The sequence below is a fragment of the Pan troglodytes genome, chromosome 13, assembly GCF_028858775.2.
Source record: "Pan troglodytes isolate AG18354 chromosome 13, NHGRI_mPanTro3-v2.0_pri, whole genome shotgun sequence".
Lineage (NCBI taxonomy): Eukaryota > Metazoa > Chordata > Mammalia > Primates > Hominidae > Pan > Pan troglodytes.
In genome coordinates this window covers 42,479,573-42,499,913 of record NC_072411.2, presented here as the reverse complement: position 1 = coordinate 42,499,913, position 20,341 = coordinate 42,479,573, and the positions used below count along the sequence as shown (strand labels likewise).

The 20,341-nt window shown below is 37.8% G+C and overlaps 1 protein-coding gene across 1 annotated transcript in view; it reads left to right on the top strand.

Moving 5' to 3' along the window:
• Nucleotides 1-20,341, top strand: part of LRP1B (LDL receptor related protein 1B) — a 1,946,873-nt gene that overhangs the window by 1,731,795 nt on the left and 194,737 nt on the right. Inside the window, exon 69 of the mRNA XM_063790432.1 lies at nt 609-728. Coding sequence (XP_063646502.1) covers nt 609-728 — 120 coding nt within the window. The remainder of the gene's footprint in view (nt 1-608; nt 729-20,341) is intronic.

Below are 20,341 nucleotides of genomic sequence, written 5' to 3'. Positions count from 1 at the left end.
AAAATTAGCTGGGTGCAGTGGCAGGTGCCTATAATCCCAGCTACTTGGGAGGCTGAGGCAGGAAAATCACTTGATTCTGGAAGGTGGAGGTTGCAGTGAGCCAAGACTGTGTCACTGAACTCCAGCCTGGACAACAGAGCAAGACTCCACGTATATGTAAAACTCAACACAATTCCTAGACAGTTTGATAAACTTTGTACTGTTTATTTCCTTATTCACTTAATGCCTTCCAATTTTAGTATTTTTCAGTTTACAAAAATGTATACCTATGAATTCTTATTTTTTTCTGGAAAAAAACTTATTTTGAAAGTCCCTGAATTCTTAATTCTTAAAATTAGTATTCAAATATCTAATCAACAGTTTTTTGAAAACTCTGATATTTATCAGTGTATCACTGCAAAAATACGTTTTCTTTAATTTTACTGGAGAGGATATCAGGAGTATCTCAAAAGGAATTAAAAGTTAAAATTCCTCACCTTCAGAGTCCTATTAATTTAAAGACAATACATTTTTCAATAAACTGTCTTAAACATTTGTCTGTAAAATTTGCTTTTAATAAATAAATATGTTCTCCAAAGCTACATTTTAATGGCAGTTTTCTTTCTAAGCTGAAAACAGCTGTTCTCCAGACTATTTCCAGTGTAAGACTACGAAGCATTGCATTTCCAAGCTGTGGGTTTGTGACAAGGATCCAGACTGTGCAGATGCATCAGACGAGGCCAACTGCGGTGAGTGTCTGTGACTCTGGGTCTTATCTCTCCGTATTTGGGTCATCATCTGCGACAACCACAGTTAAACAAATTTGAACACAATTCTTTTGAAACTAAGGTCTTACCTGAAAAGGTTTTGTCTCTGTGTTCACAGATTCATAAAAACTTAGGTTAGCTACTTTACAAAAAGCCTGGAGTGATAAGATGGAAGAGTAAGTATTCCTTAATATAACCCAGAACTTTATAAAACATAGACCAAAGAGGTAGAATAAGACCATTATCTTCTTATATTAGAGTATGCACATGATGGCATTAACATTTAGTGAACAGAAATAAGGAAACACTATACTCATATCATTCTAGAATTCATTTTTTTTTGCTTAAATCCCTAAGATTCTGTAGTTATTCAATGATATTGTATGTCATTCTTTAATACAATACAGTGTGAAAAAAGATAATAAAAAGCATCTGTTCCATATTAGTAGATGACAGTGATCATTTCAGTCAGCATTTGCTTTTGAAACATTAATATTTTCACTTAAAATAATTTTATTTACAATAATTATATCTTAATTGTTATCGCAGAAATGGAGAATATATTTATTTTGTTTAATGTATTTGATTCTATGTTAAAGCTGTTAACACTGAGACAGAAATCAAGAGTATTTGCTATGTGTAATTCATTTGATCAGCATTTATTAACATTAATTGAGCCTGTTCTGTAGACAAATATGCCAATTTGGCATTGTTGGATAAGCAAAAAGCATTTCATCTAGTAATTGGTTAGAAAAGACAAAGTTTGTCCAAACTGGATAGGACTCCCAGAGTTCACAGAAGTATGTTAAATGCATTTGCTAGATTCCACAGTACTTTCATTGAACTTTTATGGGGAAAATGAAAGTAATGAAAAACCTTTAAGTGCTCTGAAATTTCATTTATATTGAACAACACTTATGAGCTACATGTGTAAGTGCTGGCAATAATAACATGTCTTTAAGTGATTTTCCTAATACTATCTTGTTATAATTGGGTCTTTAGAATATGCAACCAGTGTAGCTTACCACAGTATCATAAAACTACCATTTACCACTTTGTAGAATTTGTTTTCATAATCAATTCACAAAGCCTCAAACTGCATTCGTCACCAATTTGTCCATAGCAATTACCAAGGAGTTTTGTGGGCTACTTTATATTACTGGCTAATTTGCTCTATTGTCTTTTGCATTTTCACTTATGAAACCAAAGTGGAATAATGACTTGTTAACTCTGAACAATTTCTGGACTGGAGTGTTATTTCTGTATTTTCCTCTCCTTCCTTTTCCTCACGTTAGCATGATTTGACTCTGTTTTGGTAGATTATATGCTTCAAATAGATTATTATCAATCACCCTAGTAACAACAATACCTAACATTTAGTTGATGGTAACCATATGGCCCGAGAAATATGTTAAAAGCTTTAGAGTGATTATCTTACTTAATCTCTTTATTACCCCTATTTCATTGATAAGGAAAGTGGGCACAAAGAGGTTCTGTAACTTGTCTAAATTCCCATAGCTAGCAAGTCCTGTAACTGGGATGTGTCAAATAACAGGGTTATTTGACACCAAAGCATCTGCTTTGAACCTCTGTGGATATAGCATAAATACACTTCATTCTTTCCATATAAAGAGAAAAAATATATTTAAATGTTTTCAGTAGTGAGGTTATATAGGATTCTCCCAGCCACTAGTATTGCTGTAAGTTCTAGACCAGTGTGTGTATATATACACACACACACACATACATACATACAGAGGGACAAGGATGGAGGGTGGTCATCTGATTTGAGTTACACAATTGTGCACAGGTGCTAATTAACGTAAAGAAAATTCTATGTCATATCTTAGTACAGCATTTCACACCCCTTATTTTTGAAAGGGATAAGTGGCCACTTTGTTCCCTTTTCTTTTGTCCTCAATAAATATAGAAATGTTACATATTTATGCTAATTATTTTAACACTCCCTGGGATGATTCTCCTTCTGCTGTTTTTATTGAATGGGAAAGAAACAGAACACTTTGCAAAGGTTCACCGGGTTCACCGTGTTATGCCAAGTCCTTATCGTTTGACTCAGTTATGTGTCTTTATGGCTAAGAACAGATCTTGTCTAGAAGCATGGGTGTTTCACTATTTCACATGTCCCATGTCCTCAGGGCTTAGCAGGATGTAGAGTAGGATTGCATTAAGAGTGGCATGAGTGTCTAACCTATTCCCTCTTGCAGGATCTCTATTTAGAATCCATTTTTATTTCAGTTTGTGTCTATACTTTTCTTAACCCATGCTACATTCAAGGGGAAATTCTCTTATGCTCTTGGAGTTCACCTAGTTGTTACCTCTTACTTCTCAGCACCAATATTTGTATTTATCTATAGTTCCATTATCAATTGGATATTTCATTTCTAAAGTCCGAACATTGTAGTTTGTTCTACCTTGACATATTCTAATTTAAATAACTTGTTTTGTTTTTATTTAAATTATGTAAAGAAAACAATGTAGAAGCAAGAGAAAGAGAGAGAAGCACTATGAAAAAAATGAAGCAGAGTAACTTAACACATACAAAATATACATATAATGTGGGGAATTAAAATAATCATTGTAAATATTTTTTAAATTCTATATTTATATTTACTGAAATACCATGTTTATTGAATTTAGCCTGGTATAATTTTTTGGGTCTACGAGTACTCACAATTTTGACAACGAATATTCAATCTATGGAAAAATTATACGCTAATCTCTAATTTAAGGAGCCTTTGAATAGATGTAAATTAAATATAGTTTAGGAGACCAGGCTTAATAATTTAGTCTTGGTGAGACTTTGGATATAAATTTTAAAAATTAAATTAAATCTATAACTTCCCATTTTATTAACGCCTAGTTTTTGAGATGGCGAAATTTATGAATCTAAAAATATACATTTGGCACATTTAGATTAAATTACTAAAGGTCTTTAAAGAACATCTTGGAGCTCCATTTTTGTGTATGTAAAGAGTTAAATCTATGCTAGCCTCGTATTCATGACTTTTGTGAGTTGTTAATAGTTCATATAAAATCACTTCTATTTACTCGAAGGTGTCTGCTCTTTTAAACTTTATACCAAGGGAAAAACAAGCTTTTAAAAATGTACATAAATACAGTTATATTAGACTGTAGAGGCTGACTGCTCTTGTAGGGCTGTTGCACTGCTTATTACAAGCTTGGGCAAACACCAGATTTGAATGTCTGACCAAAATAAGTAGAATATCCCAATTGTAGCAGCTGCAGAGTATTTATTTGGAATTTCAACTTCAAACTTTTTTCACCTTCAGCCTACTCTCTCCTATTTCAAAAACTAATAGAATATTTAAGAATTTGACAGACTGTGCTAGATTCACATGTCTGCTTAGTAATCAGAGTTGTAACTTTTCTAAAATTTGATTCATAAGATGATATTAGAATCTGGATCTTTCTATTATGTTCTCTCTCCCCAGTTTACAGTTTAGATTCTTAGTTCTCTGAATGCCTCTAAAATATTTTCTGTTTTTATCAGTTATTTTCTGTTTGGTCTCTAGTGGTCAACTCTGCACTCATGCCCCAGCTTTCTAGCCCCCACCTTTGCTCTGTCATATCACTCCTCTCTGTCGTCTTGCTTTCTGCTTATTTTCCTGCATCCTTTCATCTAATCTAGAATTCTGAGTTATCAAAAAGATTCTTGCCTCTAAGTTGATTCAGCCTCATTTGCTGCTTTTGTGCAATCTCAGTTTATAACCTGCTGTTTGGCTAATGATCTTTAATTAATGTGTTAGCTATAATCACACTAACTAGGGCTTGTGAAGAGAACGTGAACTTTTTACGGTATCTTTGTATTTTCCGCAACCTGGCTTTCCCAACATGACACTGAGAACATTCAACTCAAAAGACAGAACCTATCAACATGTGCTTTTATTTTCCTTTAAATATGTGATCAGGAAATTTCAAACAGACTACTCAAGCTACAGTTATAAGCTTACATTTATAAGTTATAAGCTACGGTTATAAGCTTATAAGCTGCAGTTAAGCTATATATAGCTATAAGCTATACAGTTCTAAGCTATACAGTTATAGCTATAAGCTATAAGTATTCTTATACCTTATAACTCTTTTTTCTAAAGTTAAAGCAAGTACATGTTAAATTATAAAATATTTCAGGCTGGGAGTGGTGGCTCATGCCTGTAATCCCAGCACTTTGGGAGGCCAAGGCAGGAAGATTGCTTGAGTCAAGGAGTTTAAGACCAGCCTGGGCATCATAGTGAGATCCCATCTCTACAAAAAAATATATTTAAAAATTAGCACCTGTAGTGTCAGCTCCTCTGGAGGCTGAGGCTGGAGGGTCGGTTAAACCCAGGAGATTGATGCTGCAGTGAACCATGGTTGCACCTGTACTGTAGCCTAGGTGACAGACACAGACCCTATCTCAGAAAAAACAAACAATCAAAAAGAAATATTTCACACATATAGACTTGTTATATAACAAGTATCATGTTATGTAAGTTATATAACAAATCTGTTCTATTTTTAATGGTTTTTTAAATTTGGTATAAGATATCTCTGTTAAAACATTTAAATTTCTACAATAACAACTAACCTCCACCTCTTCCCTTTCCCCCTTCTTCCCACTGTCCTGAAGTGATCATGTATTATTCACATTTATTATTTTTTACTTGTACTACGTAATTATACAACTATGTAAATATGCATATATGCAAATCTATCTATTCTATGTAGATATACTTTATAAATATACTTCCATTTAGAATAACATTTAGAAATTGTTTGTTGCATGATTTCAAGATAACCTATGGGGGAAAAGCTTTGTGCTTTTATATACAGTAAAGATAATGTACTTAAATTTTGTATCTTGGAAAATGGTCCACACTTACAAATATTTTGTTAGGACATCTGTGTAGTATTTTTAATCAGTATTTCCCAAATTTAAATGTGGATTATAAATACATGTACTATATTTTCACTAGCAAACAGATTATCTGAACATCCTCAGTGCCCCTATCCTGTGTGGCTGTGACTTGTGAATGAAGCGGGTGTGCTGGGAGGTGTTGAGGGAGCTGCTGGGAGACAGATTTTGAATTTTCTAACATATGGTATCACAGTATCTCTCTATCTAGGTGTTTAGAAGCATGGGATTATGTGCCTTCATGTTAGCAGCTGGAAAGGAGAAAGGGCCTTCTATCCACACAGTCTCTGGAACCTCATTCGTCTCTAATGGGGGTTGGTCTGATCTGCACTCTGTGCTCTAATCTGACTGTGAAGTGCAGGCATCCTCACTCACGCACTGTGGGTTTCGCTCTCTTCAAGTCTTTATTCTTGATGAGCTGCTGCTTAATCTTACGTTGCTGTTGATATATGACACTCGTTGAGCCAAGATCCTTACAGAAGCACATGATCCTGTAAACCTCCCAGGTCCTGTGAGGAGCCAGGAACACTGCCTCAAGCTTATACTTCTAACTTCTACCCACTTTTAAGATCACAAAATAACTCCTGAATATTTAAAAATGTTGTGTGCATCCAGTATTGTTTCCCCTAGAAGCTTGGCCTTTTCCCATGGTAAATCCAGGTGAGTGTGACACTTCTCTTTCCAGTGTCTTGGTCCATCCCATATCAATCTGTCTTGAGAATATGTGCAGCTGATCTTTCTACAACTTTCCCTTCTTTTTTTCTTTTCACAATCTCACAGGATCCAGAAGGGAACTTTACATTTCTCTACCTGCCTGAAAAAAACTTCTGGTTAATATCTTACTCATTTTTGAGATGACGCTTTCTCTACTTCTCACACTGGCAATTAAAAAAAAAAAAAAGACTGTGAGCAGTATAAGATAGGAGAGAGAGAAATGAAAACCATATTGCTTTACTGCTTTCCATTTCTTGGCATTCTATACTTATTTGATCCCAGATGAATTGTAAAATAGCGATTAATGACATTCTGTGGAATCACTATTTCTCAGGATATACTTTGAACATTTTGTCTGGTATGTATGTGTGACTGGTGTCTGTTGATTGATTTTCAAACTAATTCTAAAACTTTAAAAAAATACATAGCTCGATCTTGCTTCTTTGAAATCATGATGTGTACATATGCTATTATCCTTTTTAATGGAAGCTTTCAAAAATAATTTAACTTCTGGTATATTTCTAAACTTTTAAAATAGCTGTAATGAAAATAAGTATATTTTTCTACAAACTTGGTAGGGTGGGGAACTTATTTTCTATGTGTAAAGCAGCTTCTGTTAATTCAGTAAGATTTTTTGTACTATTATTAGATCACTACATTTTATGGTAAAATTTTTGATATATCATGTGTTTTTCTTTCATCCATTTATTTGTTTTGCCAAATTTAATCTTTTCCTCTTTTCTGCTAATGATTTTTTGTATGTGTGAATGTATTTGTGTGTGTATATTTGGGTGTGTGTGTGTGAGAGAGAGAGAGAGAGAGAGAGAAAGAAAGAGAGTGTGTATGTGAGAGAGAGCCCGCATAATGGCATTTATTTTGCATTGAAATGTTTTGGTTCCAATAGAACCGTTGAAGGAGAGCCTATCTGTATGAATGGGACCAGGAAATTGTCCTCTAGCTTTTATAGGAGAAATGAATGACTACATGGGAGTCACTAAATAGTCTAAGTGGAATGAACATATTAGGTTTTTCATAGCTTTCATCCAATGCCTTTGGTAACTTTTGTGCATTGACTCTCCACCAAAAGGATATGCAATTATTCGTTGATGTTTCTTTCTGTTTTTTTTTTTCTGTCTTAACAATAACAGGAAACTGTGAGATTTAAATTTTGTTGAACAAAGCTAAAAAGGAGCCTACACAATGAGTCAGGAGGCGTGCCAAATATTCTAGACTCTGGATTGATAGGTAGCAAAAGCCGTAAGAGAAATAGCTTTTTGCCCAGTGGGGATTATAATTGAGTTTGAAAAGAAGGGAAATGCCGTATTTGCTTTAATTAGAAATCTAAATTGATGCAGTTGAACTTTTTAAAAGGAATTGAGTCAGGAATTTAATATTCTGTTATATTTTTGTTTGAAAAACTCATCTTTGTAATGCTGCTTTTCTCGTCCTTTGCCAAGTATATTCAGTTCTCTAAAACTACATATATACAAAACTAGTTGCAGATTTTTAGTAGTATGTGAAAAAAATCAGAGTTAAATACTTTATAGAAAAAAACAAAATATGTAAGAAATATGGAGATTTAAAAGTTCTACCTCTTTTGGCCTACCTTTGGAACAAAAATGTTTGTCTTTGTTTTAGATTATAAACTTCTGTTTTGCAGATTCTGTTGAAATATCTTTTGGGCTGGCAATTTCCATGGAGAATATTCTAGCATTTGTAATTTTAGCTATTACTCAGTTTTGCTTAGTACCATGCCTATATGATTGATTATGCTTTGTGTTAGTGATCAAAAATAAGTACAATGAAAGATTCTAATGTTTTTCTCAACACCAATACCCAGTAATTCATCATATATAGAAAATATATTTTTTTACCCCTTAAAAAAACCTTACACTTATGCTTATATGTTAACATCAGTTTGAAGATCCAAATGGTGTTAGATTTCGCTATGAAAAAGGCTGTTTTCAGCCAATAACACTTGGACATAATATAATGATAACAAAAGACACGTAGTTATTACTGTGGCATTTATTGGCTTTGTGATCTGAGTATACTAAACAGAGGGGTATAGTTGATGATTCTGATGTCCAATCAATCTTAAATTTAATGCTTAGAATGCAAGCTGTCTGGCTTAGGTTTTTCATATAATTAGGCCACCAGTCATGTGCTCAGTGGTCACGTGGAAAATAATGAAAGTAGGGAGTGAAGAAGTGGTGCAGAATTTAGTTTTAAAATAACTGTCACCTCTTGTTGGGTTACTGGTGTGAGAATAAGTTACTGTGGATTCTTATTATCCTTTGAAATATTACCTCTCTAATTAATATTTTTATTTCTCCAAAATCTTGAGAGAAATTATTTTTAATTCCTCAGAAATCTTCATAAGAAATTGTCTTTGATCAAGAGTAGAAGTTACTTGAAAACTATTATTCGGCCGGGTATGGTGGCTCACACCTGTAATCCCAGCATTTTGGGAGGCTGAAGTGGATGGATCACCTGAGGTCAGGAGTTCAAGACCAGCCTGGTCAACATGGTGAAACCCCGTCTGTACTAAAAATACAAAAATTAGCTGGGCATGGTGGCACTTGCCTGCAATCCCAGCTACTCGGGAGGCTGAGGCAGGAGAATCGTTTGAACCCAGGAGGCGGAGGTTGCAGTGAGCAGAGATCGCACCACTACACTCCAGCCTGGGTGACAGAGTGAGATTCCATCTCAAAATGAAAAAAAATAAATAAAAGAAAGAAAGAAAGAAAGAAACTATTACTATTCAAGGGCCACAGAAATAGAGTAGAGAACAGATCTTCCCTGAGACCTAAGGTTTCTCACTCCCATGGATCATATCATCCATATGATTGCACTTCCTTTCTCAATTCTATGTCCTAAGACAGAGACACACACCCAGTATTTAAATGTTCCTTTTTGATATACCCTTGCATTTTGACTGATATTTGAGAAAAAAAAAGAAGAAAAAAAAAACAGAAGAAATATAAAGTGATACTATTTATTGAAATTAAAGTAGTTCTAATGTTTTCAAAACTATATTTCGATTAGTAGTATTTATAGTATGTGAACTGTATGTTTTACTCAGGCAATCAGGTCTCTGATTTAAACTTATAATTTATATTTAAACTAAATTAATAAAAAGTTACAGAATATGTGCCTATGTACAATAATTTGTTATTAGTCATTTTGTTGTAAGTGTAAATATAAAATATAAAGTTAATGCATATTGTTTTAGTTCATTAAAATCAATTCTTTAGAAGTGGTGTGCTAACAATTCATATTAAATGCTGAGCGGCAGGCTCAATGAAAATTCCATATCAGAACTCTGGAAATTTATTTTTAAATATTAGAAATTATTTACCATTTTTTAAATTAATTAAACTATTGCAAGTATAACATCTGTCAGGCACAGTGGCTCGCGCTTGTACTTCTAGCATTTTGGGAGGCTGAGGCGGGCAGATCACCTAATGTCAGGAGTTCAAGACCAGCCTGGTCAACATGGCGAAACCCAGTCTCTACTAAAAATACAAAAATTCGCTGGGCATGGTGATGTGCGCCTGTAATCCAAGCTATTCGGGAGACTGAGACAGAAGAATTGTTGCACCCAGGAGGCAGTGGTTGCAGTGAGCCAAGATTGCACCCCTGCACTCCAGCCGGGGCAACAGAGCAAGACTCTGCCTCAAAAAAATAAAAAAGTATAACATCTGTTTCGACTTGTTGGAGACACTTCTAAAGTTTTAATCTAATTTCCTCTATTACCAAGTAAATTGTATTGACAAAAATGTCTCATAACACTTAGTAGCATATATGGCTTTAGGATTTTCATTCTGAACATTATTAGATTAAAAGTTTTAAATCAAGTGTAGAATCTGTTTCTATTTTAATCTTCTTGGTAATTAGTTTCTGAATCCCAACTACAAAAAAGAGTCAGGAAATCCAATATATTACCTAATTTCAATTAATCACAGTTTTGCTATATAAGGATCACACAGGTATGTCTGTCAGCCATTATATCTGTGTATCAGGATGTTAGATAGCTTATACAAATATTTCTAGCTGCTTCTTAAAATTGTCCATAGATGATGGGTTGCTGGAATACTTTGTAAATCTCTGTTAGAAGTTCTTCAGATGAAGTTAGTGCTGTTGGAATTAGCATACACCCAGTCCTATAATGAGTTCTACTTCAGGAAGCAGATCGTTAGGGACAACTGTCCAGTTTCTCAGTGTGGTGTTTGTAATCTCCAAAACACAAGATTCTTGATACAAACAGACTCTGAGCAGTAATAACTGGCTATTAGGAAATCACAGAGGCACAAGAAACTACCTCCAGAAATAATAAAGCTCTTTATGGACTCAGAACTCTGATTATTTGGTTAGTTTCTTTTGAGGAAATTTTCATGTTCGTTGTGTGAAGAGACCACCAAACAGGCTTTGTGTGAGCAACAAGGCTGTTTATTTCACCTGGGTGCAGGCGGGCTGAGTCCGAAAAGAGAGTCAGTGAAGGGAGATACAGGTGGGGCCGTTTTATAAGATTTGGGTAGGTAAAGGAAAATTACAGTCAAAGAGGGGTTGTTCTCTGGCAGGCAGATGTGGGGTCACAAGGTGCTCAGTAGGGGAGCTTTTGAGCCAGGATGAGCCAGGAGAAGGAATTTCAGAAGATAATGTCATCAGTTAAGGCACAAACAGGCCATTTTCACTTCGTTTGTGGTGGAATGTCATCAGTTAAGGCGGGAACCGGCCATCTGGATGTGTACGTGCAGGTCACAGGGGATATGATAGCTTAGCTTGGGCTCAGAGGCCTGACATTCCTGTCTTCTTATATTAATAAGAAAAATAAAATGAAATAGTGGTAAAATGTTGGGACAGAGAAAATTTTTGGGGGTGGTATGGAGAGAGAATGGGAGATGTTTCTCAGGGCTGCTTCGAGAGGGATTAGGGGCGGTGTGGGAACCTAGAGTAGGAGGGATTAAGCTGAAGGAAGATTTTGTGGTAAGGGGTGATATTGTGGGGTTGTTAGAAGAAACATTTTTCATTTAGAATTATTGGTGATGACCTGGATACAGTTTTGAATGAATTGAAAAACTAAACGGAATAAGAGAAGGAGAAAAACAGATATTAAAGGTCTAAGAATTGGGAGGACCCAGGACATCTAATTAGAGAGTGCCTAAGGAGATTCAGCATAGTCCTGCCAGCAAAGATTATTTATTTACTTTAAGAGTTAAGAGTAGCAGTTTGGGGATAGCACCACGATATATCAGCTGTGATGGCTTGGAGAAACAGTGTAAATCGGCAGTGTAAGCAAGAGCAGGGCATGTATGAGTAGTTGAGAATGGTGAACAGGAGTACGACTAGACAGAAGATAGTAGGGATGACAAGTTTTTTGGGGCACAGTCCAAGTTGGTCTGGTGCCTGGAATGAGACTGGGGCCTAATAAAAAGGAGCGTCCATACAGGAGCTCAAATGGGCTGTACCCTGTAGCATTCCGAGGACAGGCCTGAATCTGAGAAGGGAAAGTGGTAAAAGTATTGTCCAGTCCTTTTTAAGTTGCTGGCTGAGCTTGGGGAGGTGTGTTTTTAAAAGATGATTAGTCCGTTCTACCTTTCCTGAAGACTGAGGACCGTAAGCGATATAAAGGTTTCACTGAATACTAAAAGCCTGAAAAAATGCTTTGCTGATTTGACTAATAAAGGCCGGTCTGCTATCGGACTGTATAGAGGTGGGAAGGCTAAACCGAGGAATTATATCTGACAGAAGGGAAGAAATGACCGTGATGGCCTTCTCAGACCCTGTAGGAAAGGCCTCTACCCATCCAGTGAAAGTGTCTACCTAGACTAAGAGGTATTTTAGTTTTCTGACTCAGGGCATGTGAGTAAAGTCAATTTGCCAGTCCTGGGCAGGGGCAAATCCCCGAGCTTGATGTGTAGGAAAGGGAGAAGACCTGAACAATCCCTGAGGGGTAGTAGAATAGCAGATGGAATATTGAGAATTGATTGCCTTGAGGATAGATTTCCAGGATGGAAAGGAAATGAGATGTTCTAAGAGACGGGCTAGCGGCTTGTAACCTACATGGAAGAGGTTATGAAATGAAGACAGAATAGAATGGGCCTGTGAGGCTGAAAGGAGATATTTTCCTTGGTCTAAGAACCATTTGCCTTGTGTGGGAAGAGATTGATAGGTGGAAGTTTCAGCAGGGGAATAGGTGGGAGTGACCGATGTGAAGGAGAAAAACTGGCCTTGAGGGACAGAAGCTGGAAAGCTAGCTGCTTGTCTAGCCACCTTATCAGCATAAGCATTGCCTAGAGCAATGGGATCTGACACCTTTTGATGGCCTTTGCAGTGAATGACTCCAGCTTCCTTTGGAAGTGAAGTGGCCTTGAGCAGAGTTTTTGTTAAAGAGGCATTAATGATGGAGGACCTTTGAGTAGTGAGGAAGCCTCTTTCAGCGCATATAACAGCATGGTGGTACAGAATATGAAAGGCATATTTAGAATCAGTATAAATATTGACGCGTAGTCCTTTTGCGAGAGTGAGGGCTTGAGTTAAGGCAACTAGTCCAGCTTGCTGAGAGGTAGTGGATGGGGGCAGAGCGGTAGCCTCAATGATAGATGTGGAAGATACTACAGCATAGCCTGCTTTTGCTGGTGAGAGGCAATTAGGCCTGGTGGAACTGCCATCAATAAACCAAGTGTGATCAGGGTGAGGAACAGGAAAGAAGGAAATATGGGGAAATGGAGTGAATTTCAGGTGTGTCAGAGAGATGCAGTCATGGGGGTCAGGTGTGGTATCAGGAATAATGAGGGAGGCCGGATTGAAGTCTGGGCCAGGAACAATGGTAATTGTGGGAGACTCAACAAAGAGTGAGTACAGCTGAAGGAGCCGGGGAGCAGAAAGTATATGTGTCAGGTGTGAGGAAGAAAATAGATTTTGGAAGTTGTGAGAACTGTAGGGAGTGAGTTGAGCATAGTTTGTGATTTTGAGGGTGTCCAAAAGTATTAGGGTGGTGGCAGGCACTGCACGGAGACATGAGGGCTAGGCTAAAACAGTAAGGTCAAGTTGTTTGGACAGAAAGGCTACAGGGTGCAGTCCTGGCTCTTGTGTAAGAATTCTGACTGCACTAACCATGCCTAGGAAGGAAAGGAGTTGTTGTTTTGTAAGGGATTGAGGTTTGGAAGATTAGTCGAACACGATCAGCAGGGAGAGCACGTGTGTTTTTATGAGAATTATGCCGAGATAGGTAACAGATGAGGAAGAAATTTGGGCTTAACTGAAGTAATGGGGGCTGTCTGTGAAGCCTTGTGGCAGTACAGCCCAGGTAATTTGCTGAGCCTGATGGGTGTCAGGGTCAGTCCAAGTGAAAGCGAAGAGAGGCTGGGATGAAGGGTGCAAAGGAATAGTAAAGAAAGCACGTTTGAGATCCAGAACAGAATAATGGATTGTGGAGGGAGGTATTGAGGATAGGAGAGTATATGGGTTTGGCACTATGGGGTGGATAGGCAAAACAATTTGGTTGATAAGGTACAGATCCTGAACTAACTTGTAAGGCTTGTCTGGTTTTAGGACAGGTAAAATGGGGGAATTGTAAGGAGAGTTTATAGGCTTTAAAAGGCCATGCCGTAGCAGGCGAGTGATAACAGGCTTTAATCTTTTTAAAGCGTGCTGCAGGATTGGATATTGGCGTTGAGCAGGGTAAGGGTGATTAGGTTTTAATGAGATGGTAAGGGGTGCATGATCCGTTGCCAAGGAGGGAGTAGAGGTATCTTATACTTGTGGGTTAAGGTGGGGGGATACAAGAGGAGAACGCAAAGGAGGCTTTGGATTGGGAAGAAGGGTGGCAATGAGATGTGGCTGTAGTCTAGGAATAGTCAGGGAAGCAGATAATTTAGTTAAAATATCTCAGCCTAATAAGGGAACTGGGCAGGTGGGGATAACTAAAAAAGAGTGCTTAAAAAAGTATTGTCTAAGTTGGCACCAGAGTTGTGGAGTTTAAAGAGGTTTAGAAGCCTGGCCGTCAATACGCACAACAGTTATGGAGGCAAGGGAAACAGGCCCTTGAAAAGACGGTAGTGTGGAGTGGGTAGCCTCCGTATTGATTAAAAGGGGACAGACTTACCCTCCACTGTGACAGTTACTCGAAGCTTGACGTCCATGATGGTCTAGGGGGCTTCAGAGACGATCAGGCAGTGTCAGTCTTCAGCCGCTAAGCCGAGAAGATCTGGGAAGGAGTCAGAGCCTTGGCCCAGAGTTCCAGGGCCTCTGGGAGTGGCTGCCAGGTGAGTTGAACAGTCCGATTTTCAGTGGGGTCCCGCACAGATGGGAAGCGGCTTAGGAGGAATCCTGGGCTGTGGGCATTCCTTGGCCTGGTGGCCAGATTTCTGGCACTTGTAGCAAGCTCCTGGGGGAGGAGGGCCTGGAGGAACGCCTGGCCACTGCGGTTTAGGCGTTTGGAATTTCTTGTGTGCTGGAGATGTGGCTGGGGTTTGTCTCGCAGTGGAGGCAAGGAATTGCAACTCAGAAATATGTTGCTGCTTGGCTGCCTGTACTCTATGATTGTACACCTTGAAGGCGAGGTTAATTAAGTCCTGTTGTGGGGTTTGAAGGCCAGAATTTAATTTTTGGAGTTTTATTTAATGTTGGGATTGGGTAATAAAATGTATATTGAGAATAAGATGGCTTTTTGACCTTTTAGGGTCTAGGGCTGTAAAGCATCTCAGGGTTGCTGCCAAACAAGCCATGAATTGGGCTGGATTTTTATATTTGATGAAAAAGAGCCTAAACGTTATCTGATTTGGGATAAAGGAAAAGGAGCGTTAACCTTGACTATGCCTTTAGCTCCAGCCACCTTTTTAAGAGGAAATTGCTGGGCAGGTGGGGGAGGGCTAGTCACGGCATGAAACTGTAAGCCGGACAGGTGTGAGGAGGGGAGGTGATAAAAGGATTATAGGGTGGAGGAGGGGAGGCTGAGGAAGAACTGGGACCTAGCTCGGCCTGGCGAGGAGGGGAGAGGACAGATGGGTCTGTAGAAAAGGAAGATTAGAAAGACTCAGTGATGCTTGGGGTTGGGACGGAGGGGGACAGGTGGGGGGGAAAGAAGGAAGATTTGGTACCAGTTGCATTGGGAACAGAGACCAGGGATGGACCGATGTGTAAAAGAATGCCTGGATATCAGGCACCGCAGACCGTTTGCCCATTTTACGACAAGAATTATTTAGATCTTGTAGGATGGAAAAATTGAGAGTGCCGTTTTCTGGCTATTTGGAACTACTGTTGAGTTTGTATTGAGGTCAAGTGGCATTGCAGAAGAAAATAAGACACTTAGATTTTAGGTCAGGTGAGAGTTGAAGAGGTTTTAAGTTCTTAAGAACATAGGCTAAGGGAGAAGAAGGACGAACGGAGGGTGGAAGGTTGCCCATAGTGAAGGAGGCAAGTTTAAAGAGAAGGGTAAAGACGCGGAGAAGGGGGGTGGGGAGCAGCCCTGGGCTGCAACGTGGGTGAGCAAGCAGCCAAAGCAGGCGTCCTCGCAATTGACTTGCCACCAAGGGAACGTGGGTGAATGATCAAGGCAGGCGTCCTCGTGGAGATCAGACACCAATGGAACATGGGTGAATAATCAGAGAGGTGTCCTCACAATGATTAAACACCAAGGGAAGGCTGCCTTCCCGAGTCCGTGACCGGCGCCGGAGTTTTGGGTCCACGGATAAAATGTGTCTCCTTTGTCTCTACGAGAAAATGAAAGGAATTGAAATTAAGACAAGGGAGAGATTGAAGTGTGGTGCCAAGATTGAAAGGAGAAAGAGGTTGAGGGATAGTGAGGGAGGTTGGAGAAGAGAGTAAAAAGAGGCTGCTTTCCAGATTTGAAATTGGTGAGATGTTTCTTGGGCTGGTTGGTCTGAGGACCTGAGGTGGTAGGTGGATCTTTCTCACAGAGCAAAGAGCAGGAAGACAGGGGATTGATCTCCCAAAGGAGGTCCCCCGATCCGAGTCACGGCACCAAATTTCATGCGCGTCTGTGTGAAGAGACCACCAAACAGGCTTTGTGTGAGCAACAAGGCTGTTTACTTCACCTGGGTGCAGGCGGGCTGAGTCCGAAAAGAGTCAGCGAAGGAAGATATGGGTGGGGCTGTTTTATAAGATTTGGGTAGGTAAAGGAAAATTACAGTCAAAGAGGGGTTGTTCTCTGGCAGGCAGATGTGGGGGTCACAAGGTGCTCAGTAGGGAAGCTTTTGAGCCAGGATGAGCCAGGAGAAGGAATTTCAGAAGATAATGTCATCAGTTAAGGCAGGAACAGGCCATTTTCACTTCTTTTGTGGTGGAATGTCATCAGTTAAGGCAGGAACCAGCCATCTGGATGTGTAAATGCAGGTCACAGGGGATATGATGGCTTAGCTTGGGCTCAGAGGCCTGAAAGAAATATTTCATTGAGTCAGAAAAAAGAAAATTGATAATTACTGCATACAATATAAGCAAAAATATACATTTTTTCTTTCAGAATTCACCGTGTCCATTTTTGTAATGTCCAAGTACAAATAATTACAGCTTAGCTTTTCAAATGATTCTTAATATTGGGAATATGTCATTTCAAAGCCAGGTATTACAAATGAGAAATTGAAGAACTACACACAAGGTTGAACGTCAAGGCACTCTCAAGCCAGCGCCTCCTGTTCTTGGCAGAGGAAGCATCAAGCACTTTAACATTTCAGGATACTGTCAGTGTATCCCACAGCATTGGGCTCAGTTTGTATTATCTGTTTTCTTTAATATTCTACTTGTATAATTAAACTGATTTTTAATTTTTATAAAATTTCTTTATTTAACAAATTAATGAACACCTGAAAATATTAAGCCATTTTATTAGTAACTCCAGGAATCCAAAGAAGTTGAATGTTCCAAATAATAGTGTTGAAAGCTTATTAAGTGCTATGTATTAGCTGTGTGCCTTATGTGGATGATCACATAAGTATAAAATATTATTTAATTCTCACAACAACCCTATGAGAGCTACACTGTTATTATTCCTATTTTATACTTAAGGAAATAAAGCTCAGGGAGTGTGAGTTCTCTCATAGTCACCCAGACAGAAAATGGGTGAACAGGGACGGGTATGGTGGCTCACTCCTGTAATCCCAGCACTTTGGGATGCTGAGGCAGGATCACCAGGTAAGGAGTTCAAGACCAGCCTGCTCAACATGGTGAAACCCCATCTCTACTAAAAATGCAAAAATTAGCCAGGTGTGGTTGTGGGCACCTTTATTCCCAGCTACTCAGGAGGCTGAGGCAGGAGAATCACTTGAACCCAGGAGGTGGAAGTTGCAGTGAGCAGTGAGCTGAGATCATGCCACTGCACTCCAGCCTGGGCAACAAGAGCAAGACTCTGTCTCGGCGGGGCTGGGGGAAGAAAGTGGGTGAACAGATAATTGAATCAGTGGGATCTGGCTCCAGACTCACACCCAACCATTACTCAATACAGCTTCCTTGACCTATTATAGATTGTAATTAGGCAGAGAAGTAAGACTCAGATACAAATTAATGGAATAGGTAATTTTTATCAGAAAAATATGTATTTCAATAGTCTTAAAATTACTATCTATTGTCACTAACAGTGAGGAGGCATAGGATGGGCAATATAGGGGTACAGTGTCTATAGACATTTGAGAGCAATGATAAACCAATCAAAAATCAGTCTGCTTTTCAATCTCATAAACCTGCCAATGGCAATTCTAAACATAGTCAGTGATAAAAAAAAAAAACGTCCCTCCAAGACCAGGCCAGGGATTATAATCGAAAATAGAAATCTAGTGGTTGACCATAGAGATAAAAATAAATACAATAAAATAAGCAATGTTATTAAATTCTACTTTAAAATAATTCTAATTTGACACCAGCCTACCAAAACCCAGCTTTTTGTTAAAAATGGAGATTAGTTAAGTGTCAGAGAAGCTCTCTTTATCCTTGACTGAACTTTTCTAAAGGCAACAACTAGGAAGAACAAAAGAGAATTGACCAATTCAAAACTTTCTCATGAGCCCTTCAAGGTTATCTAGCAGCATGTTCACGCACTGTTTGAACTATCTGGTGTATTGTGTGATCCACAGCTTAGCATCTGTGTCATGCATGATACACTTTTGAAAACATTATCTTCTTCAATATGGACTGTGACAGCAACACATGTACTCTAAGGGGAATTCCACTCCCTGCAACATTCCAAGATTATCTCAGTTTATATGTTAGCACTGTAAGTTTTTGGAGATGGTCATCTATTAAAAAATGTCTGTAACTTTTCTTCAGTATTGCACTTCATGAATGCTCGTGAATTTTCTATAAGCATGGTGAGGTTTACTGGAAAAGTAGAATTTTCTGTGGCAAATTTAGGCCACAGCTGTATCATGAATCCAGAGACAAATTTAAACATGGCAAGTGACCTTATAAGATTTTTTGTATTTTATTTAAAGGAATGAATAATCATGGTTTACATAAAAATATTTAACTCTCCTTTGAAATTTGAGAAGAATTTTAAATACTTCGTAATTTAAAAAAATTTTTTGGATTAACTTTTTTGGGTCTGGAAAAATTGTTCATATAATTTTGACTGGATAAAAAGATCTATGCCAAATTATCTTTTTTAAGGAAGCCCTCCCCACTCAGTGCTTCTTCCTGATCTCTTTCTTGATTTTAAAATTCAGGTCCTAGTAAATAATTCCACAATGAATATGTTTCAGATTTTGTCAATACAGACTAAAACATGTGAGTCTTCAAGGTGAACCTTCTTTGAGGACAAAAATAGTGTTATTCATTTTGGAACATGGTAGATGTTGAGTAAACATTATTCATTAACAGAATGAATTAATATAAATACAGTTTTAATTTTTAGATTATGTAATTTTTCTTTCCTGAAAACTTTTCTAATGATATTAGTGATATTATGTCTTTCAGGGCATAATATTTTATTGATTTTGTATATGTAAGTGGCTCAAGGTTTCTGTTACATTTCTTGATAATGTCTAGATTACTGTATGTATATATTTATTTCACTGTAGGTACATACTAGGAATATTTTTGGGGAATAGATACATTCCTCAAGCTCTAGCTCTATGTGTTACACAAGCTATTTAAGGAACTGTAATAGTGTTTTTAAAAATGATGCCTGCATTGTTTTTATCTAAAGTTCCTCCCAATATAAGCAAAGAGTAAATAATACTGGGGATCTATTAGTAGAGATAATCAATTCTAGAATTATTGTTATAAATTATTCTTTTTAATTTGGATGAATAAATAATTATTAAATAGATTAAAATATGAGTGACTTATAAGAGAACCTCCATTCATTCTAACAATACTTATACTTAGTATGCTTTCAATAACTTTGCCATGCAAAAGTAAAGTTTATTAACACTGTGATTTTCTTCAATGTATTGAAAATTTTTAATTAAAGAAAAGCTTTCCTTTTTTTTCCTTATTTTATGAAATTTGACCACTGAGCTTGTATTGTCCAGATTTTTTGTGGGGGAGATACAGTTAAATGTTGGCACTAAATGCTGTATTGATTGGCACTGAAACTAATGCAAGAAATGAGGGTACTAAAAATTCTAGTTTAGAATAATTAAACCCACAGCAATTACATGTGATTCTATTGGCTAACGGTATGACCATCATCCAAGAGCTACTGGTGTAAGGTGAGAGGTGGTGAGGCCAGCCTTAAATTCTAGAGCTTTTTTCATGCTATTCAATTTTCACAGCTGGAATTTACTGCTTCTTGATATTGCAAAATTATTCATCGACTTGGTTTTGTGTTTTTGGCTCAATGCTGTGACTCGGTAATTTTCGGCATCTTACTGACAGATGGAAAGTGATCACTAACCATCTTGCTGAATTAACATGGAATGCATTTCTAAGCCACAATAAAAGACAGGACCAAAAATGTCAAATCCACACATTTCCATCTAGAGTACATATA